This window comes from Seriola lalandi, unplaced genomic scaffold (assembly GCF_002814215.2).
Source record: "Seriola lalandi dorsalis isolate HSWRI2012SDOR001 ecotype SW California unplaced genomic scaffold, Sedor1 jcf7180002054353, whole genome shotgun sequence".
Taxonomy (NCBI): Eukaryota; Metazoa; Chordata; class Actinopteri; order Carangiformes; family Carangidae; genus Seriola; species Seriola lalandi.
In genome coordinates this window covers 459,097-486,621 of record NW_019524906.1, presented here as the reverse complement: position 1 = coordinate 486,621, position 27,525 = coordinate 459,097, and the positions used below count along the sequence as shown (strand labels likewise).

The following is a 27,525-nucleotide window of genomic DNA, read 5'->3' as shown; positions in this document are numbered from 1 at the left end:
GAAAGCCGATATCCCCACACACGCATGTGTAGGTGGCCACGCGCCCCCTGTTCCAACTTTCCTAACTCAATTTCTCAAATTCAATTTTCTCCTAACGATGTTATTGACAATGTTATCACACACCATGAGCTATTATTAATAAACTCACCCAAACACCATGTATGTGAGGGAGAACACAGAAAGGTACCCGCAAAGAAAATTAACTAGATGTGAAAATAGTCAGAGAAACTTTCAGCAAATATAAGGATTTGGGCTAAAGATGAAAAAGCAAAAAAGCAAAAAAGATTAACAAAGGAGAAAGAAAGATATTACAACATGAGTAACAGATGGAGAGGGAGGATAAACAGGACAAGCAGGAAAGGAAGTGTTTTGGAATATAGGAAAAAGGTTACAAGAATGAACAAAAGACAAGAGAAAACAAGGGAACTTTGTGAGCCATGTTATCCTCAGCTTAAGGAACATCTATTCACATATCCCTCCTACAGCTGATGTATCCACAGCCTCCTCTGCATGTGTTGTGTTGCGGGTCACAGCGGAAACACAAAGTAGAGAAAAGGCAAAGCGAGCAATGCAAACAGTCCAGTATCGCCAGGGGACCCAAAGGAACTACGCTGGTTTCACTCAAAGCCGTTAACAGGAGGCAAGATGTCTATCAACTCTGGTCTGTTCTCAAGCAATACAAATTGTTTTGTTTATCAAATTCTGGATTGTTCTGGGGGGTTTTTTTTGCTTGTTTGTTTGTTTGATTCCCTTTTTCACAATTTGCTGGCTGGGCATCGCCACCAATTAGCATTTACAACTATGTTTCTGTATGAAGGTTTCAAGGCCCCCTGATGTGGAGCCAAGTGTTTCCCTGCCTTAAGTCAGGAGTAATTCAATCAGGATGGCCAGAAGTGACATGAAGATGACTTCACATCATCAGAGATCTCTTAATTAGGCCTTGACTGCCCATGTGCATGCACACAAAAGCACAAACAACCAAATAAAAACACTGTCATCATAAAGCACAGGATGGACTGGCAGTCGGTCAATGAAACCTTGAATGAATGCACATGCTTTCTCTCACACACATATCAGAGTCACCACCATATCAAACGCAGACCCACACCAAGCAGCCCGCTAAATCAAACTCAAATTATGAGACAATGCTCTTAAAAAGCGTATTGCTCTGTTCCACAGCACAGACTGTACAGGGTGGATTTTTGCCAGGAAAAGTTCACCATGTAAATGAGTAAAAAACACAGAGAGAAGAGAGAGATGATCCCAGAAGTCTGATTACCTGTCTGCAAAAGGTTTGACTGAAACAAGCTTGCAGAAGTTTAAAAATTGTTGTTTTTTTGCTTTTTAAATATCCACTTCAAATATCTAAATGTGTCTTCACTGCCAGAAATGATTGAATGGGGTTTGCCCTGAGCTTGGTTTTATAGAAAACTACACCTAGTATTAGGGCTCGCTATCAAAACTCGTCCAAACTGAGTCCAAACAACCAATTAAAAAACTGTCAGCTACTGAAAGCTGGCAGCAAAAACCTGGTCAGATTTACAATCTTGCAGAAGTTTAAAAAGGGTTTATTGAAAAACATGTTTATATTTCACAGATATGGTATTTATGAAAGTCAAAAGTTGTATCAGCATTAGTATCAGAAAGTTTCTACTTAGCATCATTACTATTACCAACATACACGTGCTCTTAGTGAACATGAGAAGAGGGGAGAGGGGATTTTGATTAATTTTGGGGCCATGAGTAGGTTTGGAAATGTGACAGCCATGCTCTGAATTGTGCAAGACTTGCACACACACACTTGACATTTCAAATTTTTTGGCCACTTGGAGGCAGAAGAAGCATTGCTCACATATCATTACCTGTTAAATTGATATTGGAAACGTGTAACCAAAACATTTGCCTATTTACACATCCAGCAGACACGTAGTAAATTTAGTATTCGGAGTCATGTTAGTGTCCACCTTATGACTGGTGAGTCCAATCTTTATTTCTTCTTTAGCTCTGTTTTACTCTCCACCAGTTCCTAGGGGAAATATCTGGCTACTTTTAATGCTCCACTTTGTTCACAAGCTAGTTGCTAACTTTGTCTGCTGCCGTTTGAAGTTGGACAGGTGGTGTATAGTTTTTTTTCTAGAATATTTTTCTGCTTTCTGTCGAAATCCTCTTTAGAACGGAGGTGAACTGTCACCTGCGAGCACCTCCTTTAACATACAAATAGCTGTGATCCACTGTTAATGTAGAAAATATTTGGATTAGCTGCTTTAAACACAATCTTGCCCTGTCTGCCTAAGTCACAAACCAGGAGCAGAACAGATAGAATAGCTCTCTGTGCGAAACAGGCGAAACAACCTACAGCAGCTTTAAAGTTCCATTTGTTTGTAAGATGTTTTTTTTTTTTTTCTTGTTATGTTCTTTCAGGGGAACTTACGAATACATCTGGATTTCTAACCTCCTGCCAGCATCTGACTTTCACATGTGTTTTAACTGCATCTAGGAGTTTGCGTGACAATTTGTGGCAGAATCATCAACTAGTCAGGAGACATTGAGTGTCACTGAAATCCTTCTTGCGTGGCTTTAATTTACTTGTTCCAATACAAACAGGTAGGAGCACTTCCAAAAAAGGGCTAAAAGAAAAAAAACAAAAAAAAAGACCCTCCTGCCTGAGCTCAAGTGTCCAACATTCATGATGTATGAACGTGTTGCAAAAGTTTAAGTGGACTGAAGTGTCTCCATCAGAGACACCTTCTGAATGTCTCTAGGACATTAAAATCACAGTGTTAAATGAGTGTTAAAGGTCTTGATCCCCCCTGCTGCAGAAAGTTAGCACTCTGGTGATTTAGAGCTTTACTACATTAACAGAATCAGTCATGCTCGCGTTGGGGAAACAGGCTCCTCAACATATGGTGGCTTGGATGGGACCCAACAGTAAATTCAGTTTATATTGAACGTGCCATGGTAATTCAGCGTTGAACATTTCATTGTGTGTTAAAGCCTTGTTTGATCAGGAGGTGGAAGCCAGAGAGAGCATCAGGGACTGAGGTGAAATGTAAAACATCCAGCAGCAGTGACAAGAGGTGAGAGTGAGTGTGTGTGTGTGTGTGTGTGTGTGTGTGTGTGTGTGTGTGTGTGTGTGTGTGTGTGTGTGTACAGGTCTGTGTATGGTTGTGTGGACATATTTTTGTTAGAAACCATCATTGTGAGGACATTGTGGCCGGTCCTCGCAACTTCAAAGAGCTGTTTGAGCCTTAAGACTTGATTTAAGGATTAAGATTAGGAATAGGTTTTTGGTTTGTCTGAGGGTTGGGGTTATCCATTTAGCTGTGATGGAGAGCTGATAATTCTTCTTTTGATTGTTCAGAGTTTATGGGTGGTCTGTTGAGCAAGGCAGCTGTGTGTTCATCATACTTGCGTTGTTAAAAAAATACTGTATCTCTCTGTGTAAGCCATTGTTATGATTAGCAAACAAAAATTAAAGGTACCCTGCGGAGCTTTCGACCTCTAGCAGCACTACAGAGCAATATTTTGGGTCCCCATTTAGTTTGCATCACGCACAAGCACAGGGGCAACATGATGCATGTTCCTACCACTGATTCGGCTGATGGCAGTAAAATGCCAAAGTGTCCGCAAAGGCATTGAAGAAGCACAGACTATTTATAAAGATGGACTTAGCCTCCAGGACACCACCAGAAGGTTTCTGAAGAGCGGTGGGCAAAGGGCAAAGAGGTGGAGTGTGTGTGGAGTCGAGACACCTGTCACTCAAAGTGGTTTGCTTTCAATTATGTATAACTTTAAGCCGCCCAAAACCATTTTTGTATCAGGCTGTAAACATGTTTATTTCTGTTGTTAAGTTGGGTATTTTAAGAGATTGCTGCTTGGGAAGAAGGTGGCTACTAGCAAATAAAGATGCATGGAAACAGTACAGATTCAAAAACCTTTCATAAAAATGACCTTAGCAAGAGGAAGGAAATGCATTCAACACATTTGTTAGACATCAAAGATACACACTGGGCATTTCGGTAAAAAACACTGAATGTAAACATAACTGTTTACATTCAGTTAACTGAACTGCCCTTTTCAGTTCAGTATTCTGTCCAATTCTCATGAGCATCTTAGAACAAGCAGGGTGGGATGTTGCAGTGACATACACAGTTGCAAGCATTCAGACCCAGTTAGGAGTGATGTTGTAAGGGCGTGGGACCAGGGACGCAGGGGCAGAAAGAAAGAGGTAGGATAGTGCCAGAAGCACCAGGGGCAAGTGTTGTGTTCAGCACAGAGACCATGTACAGATGTGCTGGCTCATCCTCACAAAGAGCCACTGATGTCAGCATTGCCAACTAAAGACGCAGGCACAAATAAGGACTCTATTGTTAGCTGAGTCTTAAAACACCACCCTGAAAAAAATCTAAATTTTTGGAAGAAGGACTTTAGGCAAGAAACAGCCCCTGTTGATAACATGGTGTCTAATAATACTCTGTTACATCCGAAGTGGTATCATCGTTTCCATAAATGTCATCACATGATATCTATTGCTCCCACAGCCTCCTCTCCTCTCCTGTATAATTAGTGTAGCATGTTCCTTTCAGTGAGCACTACTGCAAGATGACAGTAAACTGACGAGCTCATTGAGACATACAAGAGGAGAAGTCAAATTAAAGGAGTAGTATGCCAGTTTATATGCTTCATCGCACATGAATACATATACTAATGCTTCAAACAGTGTAATTATAGTGTAATTATAAAGGGATAAAGGTGGTTATTCGAGAACTTGTTTTGGGAGATGTATGATTATTTTTTGGCTGAGGTTGTTGGGGGGAAACGAGGTTTGAATCACCCTGCCATACGTCTGCTCTGATGTCATCCATTTGTCATGCTTCCTTCTTGTCAAAATCCCTCGGGAAACCAGCACACAAAGCCATAAAACTCAGATGCATCACGATCGTGAGTGGAAAGTGCTTTCTAATCCTTTTTCCTGCTGATTAACGCAGCCACTGTGACCATGGGGGATGAAAAAATAAGACAATACACAGAAACAATGAATGAAAGCAGGCTCGATAATTCTGATAATTGGGGTACGACTCACTCTTTAGAGGAAGGTTGCGCTCACTGTGACGGTGATTACATTGATTGTTGAACACGCTCCACATACTGGATAAATTTTACATTGGGGATCGTGGTCAGTTGGGGTACGTTGTAATCATACACCTATTCAGGCTGCCTTAGGGGCTGATGATCAGAGTCATGTTCAAGTTCAGCAACGTTGTGCCTTGGCTAAAAACTCTCCCTCAGTGACTAATAAATGACTAATAAAGCAGAGCAGACACATGTCTCCAATCTAGCAGAACTCAACCCCTCTGAAACAACATGGCTATTATCCTAAGATACGCAGTTATGACTACATTACCATACAAAGCATTCCAGTCTATACTGTACCGAAAAGATCAAACCACATCATCACATAGTTGAAAGTCTATGTTGCTGTCTCCCTCAATGAATCTCTCTCCTCCTCCCTCTCTCTGGTATCATTATTTCTCCACAGACAACACCATTCCTCCATCTGATCAGCAGATGGTCTGGACACCATTATTAACTGTAATTGGTGGTAATCTGGGGTGATTTTTTATTTCGGTGACACTTCATTTTCTATAATTCTCGCCTCTCCCTTTTAAGTCACCTAAGCGTTGCGTTAAGTGCCAGAGTGAGACTGTGCTTGTGCCAGCGTTTAATGCGTTCAAGTCTTCAGAGACATGCAGGCCTCAATGAAAAGCAGATGTGCAGATGGATAGATGGTTTAAGGAGAGGAAAGGGGAGCGATCAGAGGTGTACTGTACTTAAAGCGGGAGGAGGCTATTGAGGAGGGGGTGTTGGAGAGGGAAATGGGCTGTCAGGAGTGTGATGCAAACATCTGAACCCAAGGTACAACAACAAGCTGCCAAAACCGCAAGACAGATGCCTCTGGAAATCCATTGTGACACCTCAACTGGCCCCACTTTGGCTCCATAAATCATAACATTCAGCACTTAAACAGTTAATAATGATCATTTTATTCCTGTCTGCCCCAATGCCCCCACCTGCCATGGTGCTCCCCCTCACTCACACACACACACACACACACACACACACACACACACACACTCTCTTTCCTCTCTTTAAACATTAGACAGGTCAACAGATACAAGTGTGCAACAGCAGGCTGCAGGACTTTGTAGCGGGATGCCCTAGTTGTGCGTCCTGTCCGGTGCAGATGTTGTGTATTAGGGTCTAAAGCCTTTCCCGGCTTCTCTGAATCTCATAACTCATGTCTATATTTGTGTCTGCGGCATAGGCCCGGAACTTATTTGTTTGCTTAGTAATGGATGTATGATTGAAAAACCTAGGGGCATAAGTAAATGAAAAATAACAATGTCTAGGGAGAAAGCTCCTCTTAAAGCAGGTGCGGAGCAAGGGAAGAAGGAGGAAAAAAAACTCTATTAAATTACTGTTGGAGCAGAGAAATGTCAGTGTTTTCGTAGCAGGATTACCAGTACCGGCAGACATGAGAACTTTCATGAGGATAAAATCAATTTGTTCTGGCTGATCTTAGCCACTCTCAACCAGGTATCTTTGTTCCTCCCCGTTTTCTCATGGTCAGCTTGGTCACACAATAACCTCAGATTAGCTGTTATGAAGTCAAATACAAAGAAAAAAACCTCAGAGTGAATAGGAGGTACTCATGTGGCTCCAGAGGCATCCAGCTGCAAGCCTCGATCGTTTCTGGGCACAGCACGAAAATATCTTACATCAGCTCCAACAGAGTAATAACATTAAAGAAATTATTATGTATATAAAAACTGAGAAACAGCTCAGAGCCCAGCCATCCAAGCAAACTTCTTTGTGGATACGACTGATTGTTTGTACTAAGTGGCTACACAGTTTTAAGTCATACTGATGACTGTGGCGGTCGGTAAATGATTAGCTCTCCAGCCTGTTAGAGAAGAGGGCACATGTTGTTGTGGGAAGCAGGCGTCCTCATAATACCAGGCTCTTCAAATGGAGCAGCACTAACCGCAGTCATGAACACAAACAAATAGTTGGCAGTCAACAGCCCCCCGAATCCCCAACCCCACCAACCTACCCCACCCACCCCATCCCTGTGCCAGGCTCGGTGCCAGGCGAAGTCTCAAAGACCAACCACTTTACCACATGGCTTAAAGAGGGGGCGCTGTAAGTAAAACCCAAACACGGGAGAGAATGTTGTGGGATTATGTGACTCCTCATGCACGCTTAGACACAAACACACACACACACTCACAAACACACACAGACACACAAGTTGTCTTTCTTATTTCCACATACACATACACACACATCCTGAAGGGCGCTCTCTCACACACACTAAACTCTTGGAAGATGCGCTGCATGGCTGTGGTCGTTCCTGATCACATCCCACAACTTCCTCCCAACTGTCTCAGACAATCATTGTCTCTGCTGTCCCCTCTGATTAATATAATTAAGACTTTACACTTGTGCATGTCACCACCTGGTGGTAGCACCTTGTCACTAGTGGTGCCTTCCAGCCCATCCTTGATGAGGGCACATCTTTCAACTGGTGGTCCACAACAATGGCAAAAGACCAATTAAAAAGTATGGTCTGTGAAGAAGACAGATGTAACTGAACATCGGCTTTTAAAAACATCATTTCCTAATACAGCTCATTATCAGCTTTGTTTGTGGATGATTTCACTCAAATTCAATGATAGAGCTTTTGATGCAATGACTAATAACGCTTAATAACATTTTTAGATTTCCCTTGCTTCATTTTTCCATTTAGGACATTGTTGAAGACGTTTTAATATCATTGTGAAAATGCTTTAATACTTGTGAAATTAAATACCTACATTCTCAGCTATGAGGGATTTAGATATAATTATCATGTTTTCATACAAATAAAAAGGCACATTTGCTCTGTTTTCAACTGACATAATGATTGAGTCACAACCTCCCCAGTTCATGAAGCCTATTTCCTGCCCTAGGCACCAAGAATGCACCGGTTTTAATACATCTAATTATCCGATAATCAGGAAATGTGACTTACATTTCTAAGAGCTGTAATAACAGGATGATCAATATCACTATAACTGAGAAATTAGCATAAACAGCTGTAACCATATGTTGAGATTTGATCAGAAAAAGAGAAGAGCTCAGCATACAGAAACCCAAACTTAATCAACAGGAAATCAAAAGAAAAGGTTTCATGGTACTCGAAAACTGACCTCTGGGAAGGGGCTTTTTTAAAAAATAACACCACAGCAATGATTGATTATCACAAAAATAAGCATATCTTCTATCTTTAAGTCAAACTCTTTTAGAACATTTGTTAATATAAGAAGAATGTGCACAGTCAACAAACCACTTGAAAGCCACTAGTAGCCACAACTCTATCCTGACAATCACTATCATAACAAGATTTTGCCCACAAATCTGTACACTGCCAGGATTAATCACAGACAATCACAAAGTTTTACAAGGAGTCCTCAGCCAAACCACATCCTATAATTTGACAGAAAAGCCACAGAATTGTAATGGCGAAAAAGCGCACAAAGCAAAAGTCAGGCCCACAGACTAACTTGATAGACCAGCAGACTGACAAGATGTGATGCACTTGCCTGGCAGACGTGAGAGGGGCGTTTGGTTTAGTGACAGACACCTTTATAGAGCTAGTGAACAACACAGCTCCAGAGCCGGGCCAAGAGTGCTGAAACCTCGGCAAGGGATCCGGAGGTGCTTCAAAGTCGGACAAGAGGCTGCTCTGTTTGGGGAGGCGGCAGTAAATACTGGCAGAGTGATGTAGCCAGTCCAGAGTTTTGGGACTGACGACCACTCGCAGCACCACACCCTCAGAGAAAGTGTTAAGGTGAGACTGGAACACTTCTCAACTGAATCAAGTTATTTCTTGCAATAACTGAACATAAATAAAGTCACAAAGTGCTCGAAAACTTTTTAAATCAGTGTTTATTTGAAAGGTTTTAGATCCTGAATATGAGTGTGTAAATGCTACTATAAGTGTCTGTGTTTTTATCTGTGTGTGTACTTATACGTGTGTGTGTGTTCACTCATGAGAATAACCAGTGTATATAAATCTCCTATAAAAAATAAACATGGCGATTTAGTGCAGAAGCTGTGTTTTGTCCGTGTGCCCGCTCAAGTCGTATCAAAACACAGCAGAGGTCCCTCTGAAACTGCAGTGAAATCAGATCCGTTTGTCAAACATCAGTATGACCTACTATTTGTCAAAATTCCTATAATAGCATAATAAATCTATACTGTTAAGAACAGCTAGGTTAGGAAAATAACTTCTAACAGAGGTCATTTGTAATGATGGCCTTATTCTCATGTTGAATTCTATTTCATGTGACATAGCAAAAAAAAGAGAGAAATGCAAATGCGTAAAGAGACTTTTTGTATAAATTTGTCACTTCAATTATTATGATGATTCTATTTACTATTAGCAAGAATTGCACATTTGGTAATTATGTTCAAGTTCTGAAACTTGTGTATGTAAAGAATGACTTTGTTTAGCATGGGTTACTGTGCATGCGCAGTTAGTTAGATAATTAATGTTTCTAGAATAGCAGAAAAAAAAAAAACCACAATCACATGTTAAGAAGGCGGCCAGCTAAGAACGGAGTAAAAAGGGTTTATTCAGAACAACATTATGTATAATGTATAAAAAAAAGGTAAGCTATTTCCTAACCTTCTGAGAGAAGTTAGAGGCCTTTAACTTTTGGATGGGATGGAAAAACTTGACTGAAAAATGTAGATCAATGTGAACAAGTTTTCATTTGTGTTTGATCAACAGCTTAAGTCTACAGCTATGCTAACACCTTTGCGCTAAATGCTAATGCTAGCATGGCAACACACTCACACTGACACTGCAAACATCCTAATGTCTAGTAGATATAGTGTTCACCATGTTAGTTTAGTGTGTTAGCATGTTAGCTTTTGCTAATTAGCATGAAACACAAAGTATATCTGAAGCTGTTGGGGATGTCGTTATGCCAGTTTTGCAGGTTTACAGTACAGTATTTGACTAATAAAAAATGTGACCTCAGGCCTTTAAATGAAGCCAAGGGATCACCAAAGTTATTACAGTTCATCCTGAGGGGCACATGAACGTGTGCACCAAATTTCATAGTAATCCATCCACTAGCTGTTGAGGCATTTCTCTCAAATGCAGTGAGCAGGGGCTGCACTAGTCAGTGAAAATAATTTCCTCATAAATAATCGCAGATATGGAAGCATGGCTATCCAGAGCTGCCAGATATTATGCTGTCTTGCTGTAGCTCCCGTTAATAAGACTTTGTTAACCTAGCTCATCTGTGTGCCAGCGTTCATTTTGGTCTGATGCGCTACTCACAGGACTCCTTCAGACCTCTTCAGCCAGCACCCAATATTTACAAGCAAGCTCAAATCTGTCAGAGAATTCGATTGAACACAGATGGCAGGAAATTCCTCGGAAATGACAGTGGCCAAACTCAACCACAGAACATGAGAGTATCTCCATGTAGCAGATGCATCAAGGCCCATCTGACAGATACTCTCTCGTCTTCTCACCCAGCACCGCCTCATGCCATCGATTACACTTTGGACATGAGTGGAGATTTATATAACTTCTGTAAAACAAGTGATCAATTTGCAGCAATTACTGTACATTTTTAATGGTTTGGAGGCAGCAGTGGGGGAGAAATAAATGAATAGTCGGGAAAACGTCTGGAGGAAAATTCCCTTGATGGTCGGTGGTCCAACTGAGAGGTTGAGTTTAAGTGTTTAATTAGATCACATTTGAATGGAACAACATTTGAAAATGATTATTTTGTTACCTACACACAGTGCAAATAACCTTCTGTTATTCTCAGAGGGGATGCTAGTTGTTTAAAACAAGGGCCAAACCAGATGTTTTGGGAACTAAAAGAGGAATCCAATTTCACTTCCTATTTCTTGGATACTTTTTGTTGTTTTAGTACAGGAAGAATAAAGGAATGCTACTTTGTGAAAAGGATCTGTTCAAAGCATGCATAGTAATTGCTTTGGCTATTGAAGTTTCCTCTTAAAGTTCAGGCCAGTGTTTCTCCGCGATGTCAACAGTGAATATTAGCTACTTGAAAAAGATTAGGGGTTAACTCACCTCCAACACGCAGCTCTACGAGGAAAATAACTTTTTCAAAAGCCCACAATTTGCTTTGACAGTAGAGGCACAGAGGGAAAGCTTTTATTTTGATTAGATTATTGGTGTTGTTTCATATCACCAGTTTCTAGACCTTTACATTTCAGGGTACAAAGTATCCGCCTTTTGTGTCCTCAAAACAAATGTTATATTAAACACAGGACACGTGACACCACGATAAGTACATTACAACAATGCCCGGCTATGTGAGAGAACCCGACTGTGGTAAAGAAAGCATGTAGTGATGCACTGTAAACAAATGTTTGGTTTGTCCATGAAGTGAGATGACTTCACTTGTAGACAACATACTGTGGTTTCTCTTCTCTTTTCTTTTTTTTTAAGAATACAGAATGTTCTTCAAATAAGCATCTTGAAATAAGGACAATCACTCGACTTGTTTTAAAAATAATTACCCTTGATTTAATGGAAAAAAACAAATATTAATTTTTTTAATAATATATTTTTTTGACTATGTGCAACATTTTGCAGCTGTGGATACCTCTGACACACTTAGTGCACCAATAAATATTCTGTAACTGATTCAAACCAACAGCGACAAAGTGCGCTGAAGATCCCCCTAGTGCACAGCAGTAAACATCTGCAACCATGGGCATTAACACGGCTGTAAAATGGCGATAACCGGTGCTGGAGAGGGACCTCCTCTTTGACTCAGTGGGCACCACATGATTCTGGGGTTTTCATAAATATACAGAATAAATAAAAGCGGGCCCCAGGTTTTCCACTGAGAAAACCTGTGTTGAGTTTCAAACCACACATACCTAAGGAAGTCAGCAATACCATTTCTTTATTGTGTAGGGGGTCCTCATTAACCAGAGGCTTTGACACTGAAGACCACCCCCCCTTCACAACCACACACACGCACATGCACACACACACACACTCACAAACACAGATCACACATAGAGACAGGAACATGATCTCTAGGTAATTTGAGATGGACAATCCACCAGACATTATATATCACTTCACATCAAACAGAGCTCAATAATGCTGCTGTGAGGTGGAGGAAGCCGCAGTTCATAGTCAACTCCACATCTTTCTACAACATCAGGAAGAGCCCACTGTTGGCCACCGCTTGAGCGATGATGGTATGACTCCTGAGCCCCCGCGGTTATGGGGACTAAGGCACAGTGGGGCCTGTAAAAACCCAAAATGGTACCAAATGACACCTATGGAAACATATTCAATCTTGTGCGGTGAGAGGTCAACGCACAGCTATTTACACAGACAGCAGCGCTGTGTGTTGGAACGGACAGGGCCACCATCAAAGAGCTTTACGAGTAAATATATTCTCACCGCGTAAGCATTTTCGATGTCCTGGCGTTTAAGTCCTCCCGTGTTTTCCCTTCTCTTGTTTAATGGCTGTAATAAGATTCCTTTTATTATGATTTCTGCTCTAGCTGCTGTTGGTTATGGCCAAAGTGAGACATGAGTTTTGTCTCAGGAATGAAACTGTTTTGGAGTCGGAACCAGTCACTCTGTTTGACTGTGGGTCTGTCCTCGCGATAACTAGGAACATTACCAGTATTTCCTGACACATGCGGGACAAAGACATGGAGGAACTGTCAACAAAAGAAAAACAATCCATCACCTGTAGACCAAGAATGTCATTAAAGGTGAGCTTACATTACATTACATACAATAAATAAGATTTCACTAGTCACACCGGCATGGAGTATATGGCATGCATGTCATATAAAAAACACATGGAGACTAAGAAAAAAAATTACATATGTTCATATTCATTCATAATGTATGTACCTAAATGCATATACTACATATAGACGCACACCATGTACTGTGATTGCAACATCTCAGGTTAGATTCTGGCTAGGGACCATTGTTGCATGTCATTCCCCCAATATCGACCCTGACTTGCATCTACTGCCCAAAAGCAAATACCAAGCAAGCAGGAATGGCTCTGAGTGCTGAGTTGATTACACATCAACCTGAGTGTGATAAACCCAGAAGGAAAAAGTGAAGGTTGTTAGTTGATAGATTTTTGGATGAGGTGTGTAGCAAGAAGAAGCCTAATCAGACGATAACAAGCAGAAATAAAGAAATCATTCTTCATATGGATCTTGGCCTCTGCCATGTGTGTTGTTTGGCTCCTCTTGGCCCAGGAGTGTAAGGGCTGAATAAAGAGGGAATCTCGAAGGGCTCTGGCCTCTACCATGTGTCAAGCCTTTCACATAACCTGGCATTCATTGTGAAGCTCTTTTACGAACCATAAAAAATATTCATTTCGCCCCTGACCTGTTTTCCAATATAGTCTCCAAACCCATAAAAGGGTTTGCTTTTCATTTATTTTTATTTGAAGAACTTTGAAATGCAAATGTTTGTTTCCTTGCAAGTAAAAATTAAGAGAAGCCATCTTAAAAGAGAAATTTGATGTGAAATATGAATTCTAGCCATTTTACATCATCCCTAACATAAACATGCGGGTTCTCAGTGCAAGTCTTTTTGTGCTGTTAAATGAGTGTACTTTGGCAGGCTGCAGTGTACATATACTGATGCTTTGCCTCTCTCGCTGGAGTCCTTCATGGCTCAGAGCTGTTGAGGCTTGTAGAAGACTGGCATCTTTACAGTGGCCTAGATTGGCCATATTCTTGTGTCAAATGACAAGTCTGGCCCTGTAAAAGTGGGCGCTGTGGTAAACTGTGCATTTATATTTACAGCTAAAGCTATCAAGTACATGGCTAACAAGTCCTGTTGACTTTTGTTGAGTTGCGGTTTTAGGGGCTTTACATTTAACATTTCTTAAAACTACTCAAATGAAAGTACATCCTTGCTAAGCTTCATTTTAAAAAATTTATTCTATTCAGTTTATAGTTACTGTTGAAGTTCCAGACTTTTATAGTTGGAATAAAAAGCTGCATTCTTTCAAACAATAATGACTGTATTATTGCAAAAATTGTAGAAGATTTATTATTCCCAGAGTACCAAACTGTTCTCAAAAATTTACAAATAAAAAATAAATAAATAAATAAAAATCAGCTTGTGCTGGCCGCCAGTACTACACTTCCATTTTTGTGCAACCAGATATGATTGCCATTGACAATCAAACTACCACAGATGCATAAAAATGACTCTGAAATAAACGTGAATTATTCATCACTCGCAGTAACTGCTTAAACCGTACGTACATAGTTGAATTTCACAACACGTTCTGCATCAATGTCATTTTAAATACTTAAAATATACTTGAAGCGTTGGGACATTTCTCAAAGACAAAGCGTTACAGCACAAGTAGTGATGTTTAATTCAACATGTTCAACATGTCAGGCATGTACAAAGTCCCTCTCCGTGCCTGAGCTTTGCAAAAGTCCTGAAGTGCATGGTGTTTGTTTGGAGCTGGTCCGAAAAACATGGCTGGGCCCACGTAAACAGTGACGGTGCATGAGAAGACGAAGCAGAATTATGTCCAATAAATGCTGACGGTACTGTTGTGAGCAAATGGACAAGGAATGTGCTTGGCAGTAAAACCAAAGGACTTTCTTGGGAAAATGGGAAGTGAAAGGGGTTGGGTTTGATTAAGAACAGGACAGCAATGAAATCTGAACCTGGACCAAAAGGCCATCTTTCATCATTTCTACCTGTACCGTCTGCTGAAAATACTTGTTTTGCTATTTCCCACTTTTGTTAGGTGTGATGACGCGGTTTTGTCATTTAACCAGCTGTCATCTTAATCATAAAATCATCAGATTCAGGCCTGACAGTCAAAATCTTGGCTGTTTGGTTTACATTTGTCACTGTGAATTGTTACTTGCTGACGTGTTCATAGTGAATGCAATGTTTGATTGTGACAAATTCTTACAGTGACAAAAGAAAACATGTCAATTAGTTGCACAAGCTTTCTTATTTTGTTTGTGTCCCATTACCTTTATTTATATACAGAAGTTCTTTTCTGGCTCAGGCAACAAAGCACTTCCCCTGAAAGCTATAATGAAAGATTAAACAATAAAACTCTCTTCATTCAGTGCAGCATTTCTATACTTTTGCTCGCTTAGCAAGTGCGTATATCATTTTACCGAGAAACCCTGAAAAGTCTGTAACACAGTAGGCCTGTGTGTTCCTCTACAGGACAGCAAATACACTGTCAAACTCCATGGAGAGCAGCAGACGGCACCGGCCTGTGTAATGCTGAGGAACAAGCAGCAGGTATTTGTTAGTCAATCAGCGTTTGAATTAAGCTAGAGGCTGAGGTTGTGTTCGGGAGCAGCAGGGCTGTTTTGACTAAGCCATCTCAGCGAGGGCCTGGTCATGGAGACTCCCAGCATTTGTAAAAGATTAGCGGCCTGGTCCTGATGTACTGAGTTCAGGTCAGGCAGAGTGCAGGGCTCGGACGCGAGGCGAGTTTCACCCTATCTCTCCCATCTGCAGCTCTCACACAGCATATCTACTATTCCTGGTACATGAGACACACTGAATAATGTGATTAAAGGTTTTGGAGCAGGGTTTAGAGTTCGCAGAGGGGAGATTGTACGGAAGTTGCTCCTTCAGAAAGCAGCATCACCCAGTTTGACTGACAGTCACTACGGTGATGCCACAGAGGTATTTACAGCATATCAAGATTGTCCTTCTTACTCTATATACACTATAGTTTCCTACTTTGTGCGCCATCTGTGTACATTTGTATACCTTCTGTGTGTCATGTTTTGGGTAGTTTGTATTGCATGGGGGTGTTCTATCAGATGTGAACACTTCCAGTCAGAGTATCTTTGCTGAATAAAGGAATAACAATAGCCCACATGCTCACAGCCTATCATTAGCCAAAAGACTAAATGAAAACCAACTGTGTGGGAACAATAAAATAATTTGTCAAGGGAGAAGGGTGCAGATAAATTCTGCAAAGCATTTTCCAATTGGCTGAGGCTCCGGGACGCTGGGCCAAGTGCTCAGCACCTGGCTGTCACGGCTCTGACGCTGCCTAACTCATTTCAACTTTCAAACACATGCCTATTAGATCACTGTCGAGCTGAAAGACCCTGATTAGGCTTTTTATCGGTATTAGTCAACATGTGCTGTGAGCTGACTTTTTAAGGGCAAAAGTTAGATAAACACAAAAAGGAGAGAAGAGAGAAATATAGCTCTCCTCTCCTTTGCCCACTCCCTCTATAATCTGTCCACTAAATCTGTGACTCAGCTTCAGTGAGGACATACTGGGGAGACAGCCAGGTACTCATCCTAAATGTTCTTGTCAAAAACTCCTGGTGATATATAAGAGACGTTTCCTGCTACGGGAAGGTTTATTGGTTATTGAAGCTGTGTGAACCCATGTGTCCTGTCTGTGTGGATCCAAGAACCTCAACGAATCGGTTTTAAGGTGAGTGAAGCTCCTCTTGATGGGTTTTGGCTTTGTCGTAAAAGGTTGAACGCTGAGCCGGGGGAAAATGCTGTAAATGTCAAGCCAGCTAGGACAGCTACGCGCTGTTTCCCATTAGACCCAAATCTTTCAACTTCCATTTTAACTTAACCCTCCCACCATCTCTATTAAATATGAAAGAAATCAGGCTCTGGAAGGTCCAAAAGGTGGTGTTCCAAGGCAAACATTTCATATACTGATAAGAACAGTCATCTGCATATACACACCCACAAACACACGCACACACACACTGACCTAATATGTCCAAATGCACCGATTCATCTTTAACTGTCCCAGAGGATTAAATGACCATAATATGTCTTTGGTGATTGATACGGTCGTTGACAAATATCAGTGGCTCAGCATTTATCTTGCCAAGTATTTAGATTTCTTACTTTCAAAAACAAAGTTGCGCGGTCAGTTTTGGAAACACGCAGCAAGTGGCTGACCAGTGTTGCAACAGATTTCATCAGCCAAAAATGCTACAAACAAAAACATTTTGCTCTGCAGCGTACTCTGCTCTAATTAGCTGGCAAAAGTGAATCTTTTAATAACTCTTCAAGGTTTTCATGTTCAGAGTTGAGGAACTTGTCCATATTGTCCTTTCACTTTGACCCAAATATTAGCAGACACAAACACACAAACACACACACACACACACACACACACACACACACAGAGTCCAAATCTCCTCACTACTAAAACTGCTAACAATGAGCCCCGTAAGAGATCCTAAGTGTCCAACATGATGTTTGTGTTAAGCCGTGTATTATAGAAGCCGACTTCTGGGTCTTGGGGGGAATGTTAAGCATGTTAATGAAGAGTGCATACTGAGGTTATTACTCAGTGTAATATGGATCCATTTAACACACTTATTGCACAGCCCATAGGAGCCTTAGTTCAAATGGAGAGAAGGAGTACTATACTTAATCTTGGCAACAGTAAATCAAAGAAGAACAGAACTGATTGTCTTCAACAAAACTGCTTCCAGCCAAATTATTTTCTCCTTTAGGATTACAGGAAGAGACTGCCAACAGAATGAAAACTGCGCAGCCTTCTTTCAAATGCAATTTGATGCAGAGAATGTAAATCAGACAGATACTACAGGAGCCAGAAGATAACAGATGTCTCTACTGTTTCCAGAAGAAAACTTCTGGACAGAGCAACCAGCTCATCTGTGCGAGATGCGGTTTTCAGCTCCAGAGGGTGAAATCAAGCCGACATGTCTAGTAGACAGCGACATCAGTACAGCAGCTACGAGCCAAAGTCATCTTGGATTCCTACAACTCCCTGTTTGGCCACCGGTCTGTCAAAGACCATTAAACAAAGATACTGACATGCGACAGACAATTGCAGGAGAATAAATGGACAATTCTTGGATTAGCTGAAAAATGGAAAGGGAGTATGAATCAGCGAGGATCACTTTCCCCGTTAGAAATGTTGTTGAAACACTCTTTAGGCAACCATCTGTCGGTGGTTGTAGTCAGACAACTACCATGTGTAAGGTTGTGTGACTATGTCGAAGCAGACCATGCTTGGGAAAAACACTCACTTTTAAGAACCCTTTACTGAAATAATACAAGTACACGAGACAATAGTCTTGTTTGCCGTTTCAGTACTACATAGGGAGTTTCTCATACACCAGATATTCCCACACAATGAAAAAAAAAAAAAATCCATGCACTCCACAGCGTCACATCATGGGAAATTGCATCTTCTTATCACATACACCATCTCCTTGCTCTGATATTAGCCCAGTGAAAAACAGCCTTCCCTTTCAAATATAATTGTCTGTAAAAAGTCTGTAAAAATAACCCTAAGCATTACAGATCACAGTGCTGGCATGCAGCCTCTAAACTTTATTAACATCCAGAGTCGGCCTGGCAAAGCTCCCAGCTCCCTGCAACTTAGAGTTACAAGCATTAACCTGAACAGGGCACCAGCATCACTTTCCCAAAATCCTCCACTTCCTCCCATCATGCCACACCGTGCTGTCCAGATTTGCTGCTAAAAAAAGAAACATGAAAAAGAAACATTTTGACAAAGCACCAGTCCACCTGTGCTTCAACGCTGCCTGTGCGATGACCAGGATGATATCAATATCTGCACTGATGAAACCTTAGAGGTCTTGACTCCAAGCCATGCATACACTATAATAAATTTTGACTGAAAAATTTGCTTGCCAGTGCTTTAAAATATCGCCTTGAAAGAATAATTCAATTGATACTGTGTGATGAAACTTGGCTCTCTATCTCGGACAGTAATGCGCACAGATCTGTATCTGCCAAGACATAATGCACATATGAATATCTGAGTCCAAATCAGCAGAGTACAGACGAGCAAGTTGTCATGCTCAGGGTTTGTGATTGATGTCAACCCACATCATTCAGAGACAAGCAAGAGAAAAGTGTTTTTTTCTCAAAAGCAACCTCCATTCTATCGTTCCTTTGTGTACTTATTAGTCCTGGTAAGCAAGTTAATACAGCACAGGGGCTGGACTGCATTGCACATGACTAGAGAATAAGTAATTCTTCCAGAACGCTGGGCTTCTATTAACGAGCTCTAATAAAGTATATAAACTGCACTATTAGACTTTATAATGTCTTTCATAGTCCTCTGGGGCAGCGCCAGCCAATGGTGCAATGAGCTGACTGGGCACTGCCCCATAGAAGCTTCCTGGCAGAGACGGAGAGAGAACAAGAGAGAGGATAAAACTCAATCTTTTTGGCTGCTTTCTCCTCCGCTCTAATGAAGGCATTAAAACAGCCTCGGCTCGCATCATGTTTGCCCATTTGTTTTTGACCACTCAGTTGAAGCCAATGTTTGACTGGCTGGCTGATTAATCTCCATCATGACCAGCATTGTAAAAAGGGCCACTTCAGACACTATTTATGTTGAGCCATTTGAAACTGTAGCAGTTTTAAATGGTGATCTGTTTAAAAAGCTCTGATGCACACTTACCAACTATTACGTGTTGTGTATGTCTCACATCTTGATCACACTTAAAATGCGATAAAGTGCTGATAGTGCCCTTCTCTCTGGTGGGAAAGATGAAACAGCAGCTTCCTCATGATTGACTCAAATGACCAAAACTGCTCATTCACAGTCACACAATCTGTTTTCTTATTGCTTGTTTATGTGGGTCAGTAAAGCCCTAATCCTTATGGCCACATCTCTCTCTCTCTCTTTCCTTCTGTCTCTCTCTCTCCAGCTGACAGCTGTGAGGGCCCCATCAGCTCTCGGCCCCGCTCTGGCAGAGGCAGCGCAGCGGCGGACGGCCGTCTTAACTGCCACAGTCAGAGTGGAGCGGATTTTTCTTTGATGAAACACAGCAGCGTCGAGCCAAGAACAGCAAGTGGCACAGCTGAGATGTAAATCAAAAACCCACCCGTGTGCTAAGTCATACACAGAGAAGTCTGCGAGCCGGAGTCGCTGCTGTCTGAAAATGCATGAGTAATGCAGACACTAAAGACATGCGGTCAGCTGTGGCATGCCTGTCCAGGCGAAAATAATCAAGAGACGAGAGAAGTCTCTCTATCTTTGCTGCAAACAGTTAAAAAGGTAAAAACAAGTCTGTTTTAATTCACAAGACCTGGCAGCGTAATCCCCTCATCAGCAAAAGTGTAGTGCGTGAAACTCTGAGTACTTCTCAAGGCAAGGTTTGGTTCTAAAAATACATTTTTATGATGATATATCTGAGCCAACTCTGCAGCTTTCTCTTGATTAAACTGAGGCCCAGAGCAAATTTCTTCTGGTATTCCAGAGATATTTCGACACTTACTCAAACCAGATCATATTTTTGCTGTGTGACTGTTTGGATTTCACTGGTAGAATGAATGTCAGAATGCCTTTGGTTACAGCGAGATGCCATAGTCATACCACACTGGTCACATAAGAATGAGAACATCTGACCCGACTGACACTGAGTATAGAAAGAGGGAGAAGGACAACAGGGAGACTACAGTGCTAAAGATTCTCAAGATCATTTTTGCAATATCAGAGGACTACTTCAGAAGAAACAGTCACAATCTCTCATTAATCTCCTTCTCTTTCTTTGAATCCAACCACATTCAAGTTGATGCAGCACTCGTCTCTTCCTCTGCCACTTATCTCCTGTTTCCACACACGTCACGTGTATCCCTTGCCAAGTTTGATTGAGGTGATTCAGCCAAGCAGATGCCAGACCAGGGGTGTTCTCTCACTCTCCCTCTCTAGTGGCTGTGACTCAGGAAGCGCTCTCATTCCATTACCCAGCATTCCCTCCTCAACTTCTCAGCCAGACAGAGGTTTACGGGAATACCGCTGCAGAATCATCACCGGGCCTCGGCTTTATGAATCAATGGAACATGCTGCAAACATTACACCCTGCAACACCCTTCCCAGGCAGCACCCTCACATTTGCCCATAACTCACTGCTGAGCTCATACGAGACGCAAAAGACGTGGGCTGAGGCTCGCTCTTTGGCTCATGGGAATGTACTGACTGGTGAGAAACCTTGTGAAAAGAATGCTACTATTACTGTACTACTGCGATATGAATAAACATGCCCACATGTGTAGGTCCACATGAGTTAGGGTCAGGCAGAAATGCAGAAAGAGAGGATGTCTGGCTGTTTGTTTCGAGATTCCAAGTAAAATACAGCTGTGTACAAACCGACAAGGAAAACCAAAAAACGTTTTCACTATTTGGTTAAAAAAAAAAAAGCTCTTGGTCAACCTCGGCCGTGAAACTAAGTGAACTGCAAGTTCAATAAAAGGTCAAATCTGTTTAAGCAGCAGTGACAGCAAAATGTTTTCTCTGAGGGTTTCACAACATCTGGGTGGGAGAGCTGCCATAACCTGGCCCTGCTGCTACATCCTTTTGGCATATTGACCAACAGTGATGTTGAGATCTTCAGTTACTCTGTCAAACTCAAAGTTAACTCATTTCCTTAATAGAGAAGAGGTCCGCAGAGGTGGCAGAGATCCGGTCTATTGCTGACAATTCAGCAGAGAAAAAAAATATTTGTTCCAGATTAGAGACGTTTCAATGTCAGATTTTCACTACACGATTCTCGTGACCAAAATAATTCACAATAACAATATTATCACGATATTTATAGAAAATTAAAAACAATAATAACACTGCTATCAGTCAAATTCACCTTAAACTTTGTTTATTGTGTGTTTTGTCTCTTTGTTGGAAAATGAATTAGACTTAAAGTGTAGGGAGGTGGAGAAAGGCATCTCCCATCACAATATTATCATGTGTATTATGAACACAATATCAATATTTCATTCTTTAAATATCATAGTTATCATCAATACCAGTACATCGCAATACCCCTATTTTAGAAAAGGAAAGAATGATTATATTGTTATAATTCAAATTTTTATGGACAAGTGAAAATGTGAGAGTGGCACAAAGCCAACATTTTAGTTTATGGTGTATCTGATGATTCGACTATGCAAACGATAATTCATTTTCAGCTTTGCTTGAGTATAATTAAAAATACAATAATTCCAAAAATTAGCATTTACTAAAGAAGATTAGTTTGGGCATCAAGGTTGCTGTTTCATTCTCTCACACACACACACACACACACACACACACACACACACACTATAAAAACAGACAATACACTACACTACAGAAAATGTATGCTTGATTTAAGCTTGAACCTTCTACCAAATGACAGAAGCTCATATTCATTCTAAAGAAAATGACAAGGGTCAGCCATATTGGCTTGATTAACAGTTTCTTCCTCAAATATTTCCTGTAAAGATGTTGCTGGCGCAAAAATACCTTTTATTTTCCCCTGCTGTTCTCATCACATTCTGGACATGAAATTTTAATTTCACAGTGAGATTGCCAAACCAGACAGTGACGCCATAGAGAATTACTGATTCAGTAGTCACCCTGGAGAAGACCATGATTATAACGCTCTCATTTAATCCACACAGCCTAAATTTGCATAGAGTTTAAATACTGACCGATTCAAGATCAGACAAATTTAACACGGATACAAAATATTTGCACTGTGTCACCTGCTCAATCATTTCCCCCAGGTGATCAATCCATCCGTTGGCGATAAATATTCTAAAGATTTTGGATCTAATACCATCTCTTTGGTCTTTTCAAGAGGAAAAACCGTTTAGCCACCGCTAAAGAAACCGATTTATATACACTGCTGTCACACCCCTGATTCAGGAAAGTTGGTGTTATAATTTCACAATGAGACAAGTCAAAACCAAAACCAAAAAAATGACTGAAATCCAAGATGAATAAACAATAGGATCTGTGCATACATCAAACCCAAATATAAAGCAATTATAAGCCTGAAGTCCAAGGTCATTTAAGAAATTCAAAACCCCATGAAACAGCTGAAGCAAACATTTTCCCGGAATTATAGCTGTATAAACATTTTACGTGACACAAATCTTAAGATTTATTTCGAGGAAACTATCCAAAAAAGGCTTATATTTAAAATGTGAACAGCAGTTCCCTTGTAGGTTAGGCTGCGTACCATATTTTACTGGTTTCAATGAGATGTTGAAGATGAGAACTATATGTATATTTTCAGAGCATTTAGAACAATTAGCACATCAGTGACTTTTTTACGAAGAGAAATTATCCAGGGTTTTAACGTGACAGTGAAATCCATGCCATGTAATTTTTCTTGTCTTCTTTCTATAAAAAAATAAAAATAAATAGACCACATTGTTTGATTAGAATAACTGACTTAAGAAAAAGCAGTTAATGTGTTCCTCTGTGCACTGAACCAGAACTATTCACAGGCTACTGGGAAGCTGTCATTAAGTGTTTGACACAGCAGCGGCTCAGAGTGAGCTGTAATGGTCGGTTGTTTCTCATAACAGTCAGATTATCACCCTGCAGTCTGACGTCTACAAATGCTGCTGCGGAAAAACACAGGAAACTAAGTCAGTTTGAGAGAATTCAGCCTCAGTGCCAGTGCCACTTCACCACAAAAACGTGTGTGCGCATAGATTTATTTATATATATATGTGTGTCTGTGTGTGTGTATGTGTGTGTGTGTGTGTGTGTGTGTGTGTGTGTGTGTGTGTGTGTGTGCATAGCGTACGCTGGCACAATGTCAAAAAGTATTAGAAATGGATGCTAGTGGGTTTGTGTCCTTGCATACAGGTGTGTGTGCTCCATGTATAAAGACTATATGTGGAGACTTCTAGAAAACATGCCACACAATGACGTGCGTTAGCAAAACACAGAGGGGAATAGTCAAAGAAATGTAAAAAGTACCAACAATGATCAAATCCAAAAGTCCATTACTCATCTCTTTACAGGCTGAATCAACAGACAGACCTCTGCATTTATCTGAGAGAGGGAGTGTGAGACTCCAGCACCCTCCTCTAACTCAAACATTTTCCTCAAATAAGCTCGCTCACAGACTCGGCAGCATCGTCCCAGCCAGGAGAAACGTTAGTAAGGTATCAAATGATGCTAGAGTACACACTTCATTCAAACCTGATATTCTTTTTCAAGAGGGGTCAAGTGTTTTTCTTTGCAAGCTAAATATTTTCTTTGCTGGTGGGCACTAATATTTATAGCACATCTATATACTCGCAGTGTTAGGATGATCCGTGGCTGTTCCACTCACAGGGAGCAACGCACATGGTTTCCAAACCTACGCACCAGGTGTGACATAAGCCACTGTGATTTGTGCGTCATTCAACTTGTTACAAAAAAAAACAAAAAAAAACAGCAATTTTCCTTGAATTCAAGCTGGGAATGGCTTTTAAAATGCAAAAAGGAGGTCGCATAGAAACGTTTGCATTTAGGATCCCAGGTGCATAAGGACAGAATCCCAGTCTGTATCGACCTGAACAGAAATGATGCCCCACCACACAACGTCACTTCAATCTTACACTCTGTAACTCACTCATTCATTATTAACTTATTGTCCTAAATCTGTTTCTCCCTCACCTATTTACGACTTTATTTGAACACTTGTAAACAAACATGTATCAAATTACTTATTCAATTAAGAAAAAAAAACAAAAAAAAACAGCAAAGCAGTTCTGAATGCAAATGTCTCATAGTTCTGCTCGGAAACAGCACAGTTTCCCTATTAGATGAAACATCAGCAGAGGACAATATTGTATAATTTTTTATCACTGAGTAATCCTTCACATTTTGCAATCACAGGGAACATGTTAGAGGTCAGAAATCTCCCGTCTGAGGTAAGTTCTTCTCCCTACCGTCTCACTTCCCTCAGGATAAATATTACAGTCTGTGTTTGTTCAGAAATTCTTTTCAGTATAAATCTAAAGTAATGGTTGAGAACGCAGTTTAAACTCCAGCTCTGTCCCCGAATGGGAGTGTGTAATACGATCAGCCTGAAATGAGGCACGATACAAAAGACTGATGAGTACTGAGATCACTTTCATACTCAGCAAAAAGAGACTATAAAACAACAGAGAAATGCCTGGAAGACAGCACATATTCATATAGGATACAGGCAGCAACAATAGCAGTACAAGTCGAGCCCAATGAAACTTTTTATTACTCAAATATAACTGCAAAAAAATGTGAAAATAAATTACTGCCAAATCATGAAACCCATTTAGCTGAATCAATAAGGAAATAGTTGTTGGGTTATGTTTTTTTTTTGCTCTCCAGAAAACTATTTTAATTCATAAACCCACAAGATGCTGAAGTTATTAAAAATATCACTCAGCTGCCTCACTGAGTCAGAGCAAAACAAACGGACATGTATGCGTCTGCTTCAGACTTAATCTGCACAACATAATCCACAAACACATAACACATCTTGCATTCCCACAATTTACGGGAAGCGAGTTCAAAAGCGTTGCAAAGACAATGAGACGATTCATTCTGGTACGAGGATGCTGGGGATGGAGGGCTGAGGGCACAACTGTGCTCCAAGAGAACTCATAAATGCTGAGAGACACATTCAGCAGACATATGGTTTGTGTTTAGCAAGAAGAAACAATAATCAAATCCGTTGATCCTCTTCTTGCTGCAAGGATGATTGCTAATATAAAAGTCTGTTCCGTCTAATCATAATTTAGGATGGGGCTGTAATTACCTCCGCCCTCTCACAACAACACTCTGTCTAAACAGGATGGAGCAGGCTTCCACAGAGACTGAAGAGCCCAATTTCCACTCTGAATGCTATCTGTATGACAGTGCTCATTTCATCTATGTAATTGTTGTTTTAAAGTTTTCGCTTTCACTGATGAGCCCGTGTCAAAGTTTATTTTATTTTTTCAAAAAGGCACTGAATGAGATTTAAAAAGCAAATTTGAGCACTCCGATTTAAAATGTCACTCAAGTATTTTTTTTTTTTTTTAAATTAAGAGCAAAAGTTGAGAACAAACATTTCCCAATTCATTCATTCATGAAAGTATTGTTTCAAACCGTCAAAAGCTTGAAGCTGCCACAGTGTTCCACATTCAGCTAAATGAGCCAACATCACACTAATCCTCCCATGACCTAAAGGCTGTCATGCCTTGTTAACATCCACAGGAAACGCACGTTTGCTTGGCAGTTACTCCACATACTGCACATCACTTCGCATGGCCTTCATGTGCAATAGACACTTTGATTGTGGTGGTAATTTATGAATTGGCCAAGGATCCAAGTGAGTTCTGGGTTTGATTAACAGACCTAATCCACAACTGCAAACAGGGTTCTCAACACAAAGGCACAGTACAGCTGCATCAAAGGATGCGCTAGAGGAGCCATATGGAAGCTGCATAATTTCACATGATGGCTTTTAACAAATCTCAAATAACCTGGAAACTGATAATTGGTGGAACTGGCAAGACTGAGGCAGCTGCTGTTTGACTGGATTTGTTACTGTTATCCTCATAGTTTGCTTTAATAAGAGGCAATTATATTATTACATCAAATGTTGTTATAATTTTTCCACCACATCCAGAAATTTGATCAACTTCGTGACCACCTCAGTAGCATCAATTACGCTCACATTAAAGGACGTGCAGGGCCTACCTTGCATGGGCGGGAGAGAGAAGCACGAACGCGGAGTTTTGGCTGACAGATGCGCTTTTTGCTCGGACGCGATGAGTCGCTTCGGGCTGCCGCAGTTCATGTGAGTCGGGGTGTCATGGGGGCTCCGGCAAATCTGAGACGCAAAACCACCGCTCCCGGCTCGCCGCGCACAGATGTCCGCCTTGCTGCCGTACACGGAGAGCGTCAGGCCGGTGAAGTCCGTGAAATTCGGGGTCTGACAGTGGCTGACCATCCCGAACAGCGCTGAGGAGTTCTGCATTGATGCCTCGGCTTGCCCATGCAGTGTGTAGCCGCTGCTCACATTACCTGCTGCACAGGAAAATAGATAAATGACTGCAAAATGTATAAACAACGCCGAGACACCTTAAGTCCGTGCCACAGAGCGTGATAACAGGCATTCATTTGAACAGGAAGAATGAACACATTGGACAAAAAGCAATTAAACTTCAGGGATTTGGCAACACCTACCTTGTCCGATGAGCCTATAAGGAGCAGGAAACGTCTAATTGCGCACATCAGCATGTTTATCAAACACGAGGGGGAGGCATTTGCAAGCCTGATCGATAGCATCCTCTCAGTGAGGATCAGTCTTCAGCATCCCATGCGTCTCCCTCCCCACTTCTCTCTCTCTCTCTCTCTCTCTGAGATTGACACCCGATAGCTCCGCTGCTCTGCAGAACTCGGGCGCACCAATGAAGACTGTGTCCGTGTTTCTGTGGGAGGATAAGATCTGGATCAAGACGGCTGTGTTGCCGTAAATCTGAGCTTGGATGTAAAAGTTTGCGAGTGGCCGCATGTGCGTATATGACCCCGTATGCTCTCAGCCATAATGCATCCAGTGACAGGTGACATGTAGATTAATGTGCCAGTCATTGAAAAACTGGATGTAAAAAATGTAGTGCAACGGGTCATTCAACCACGG

General features: G+C 41.1%; 1 protein-coding gene across 2 annotated transcripts in view; it reads right to left on the bottom strand.

Annotated features, from left to right (window-relative positions):
• Window positions 1–27,324, bottom strand: part of glis1b (GLIS family zinc finger 1b) — a 72,564-nt gene extending 45,240 nt beyond the window's left edge. The window contains exons 1-2 of one of the 2 annotated variants that reach the window (XM_023408073.2): window positions 27,072–27,324; window positions 26,583–26,912 (exon numbers count right to left, since the gene is read on the bottom strand). In XM_023408073.2, coding sequence (XP_023263841.1) covers window positions 26,583–26,862 — 280 coding nt within the window. In that variant the 5' untranslated portion in view covers window positions 26,863–26,912; window positions 27,072–27,324. Of the gene's footprint in view, window positions 1–26,582; window positions 26,969–27,071 lie in introns of those variants that run through there. The other variant, XM_087174443.1, reaches the window with a different exon arrangement.
• Window positions 27,325–27,525: the final 201 nt, after the last annotated feature.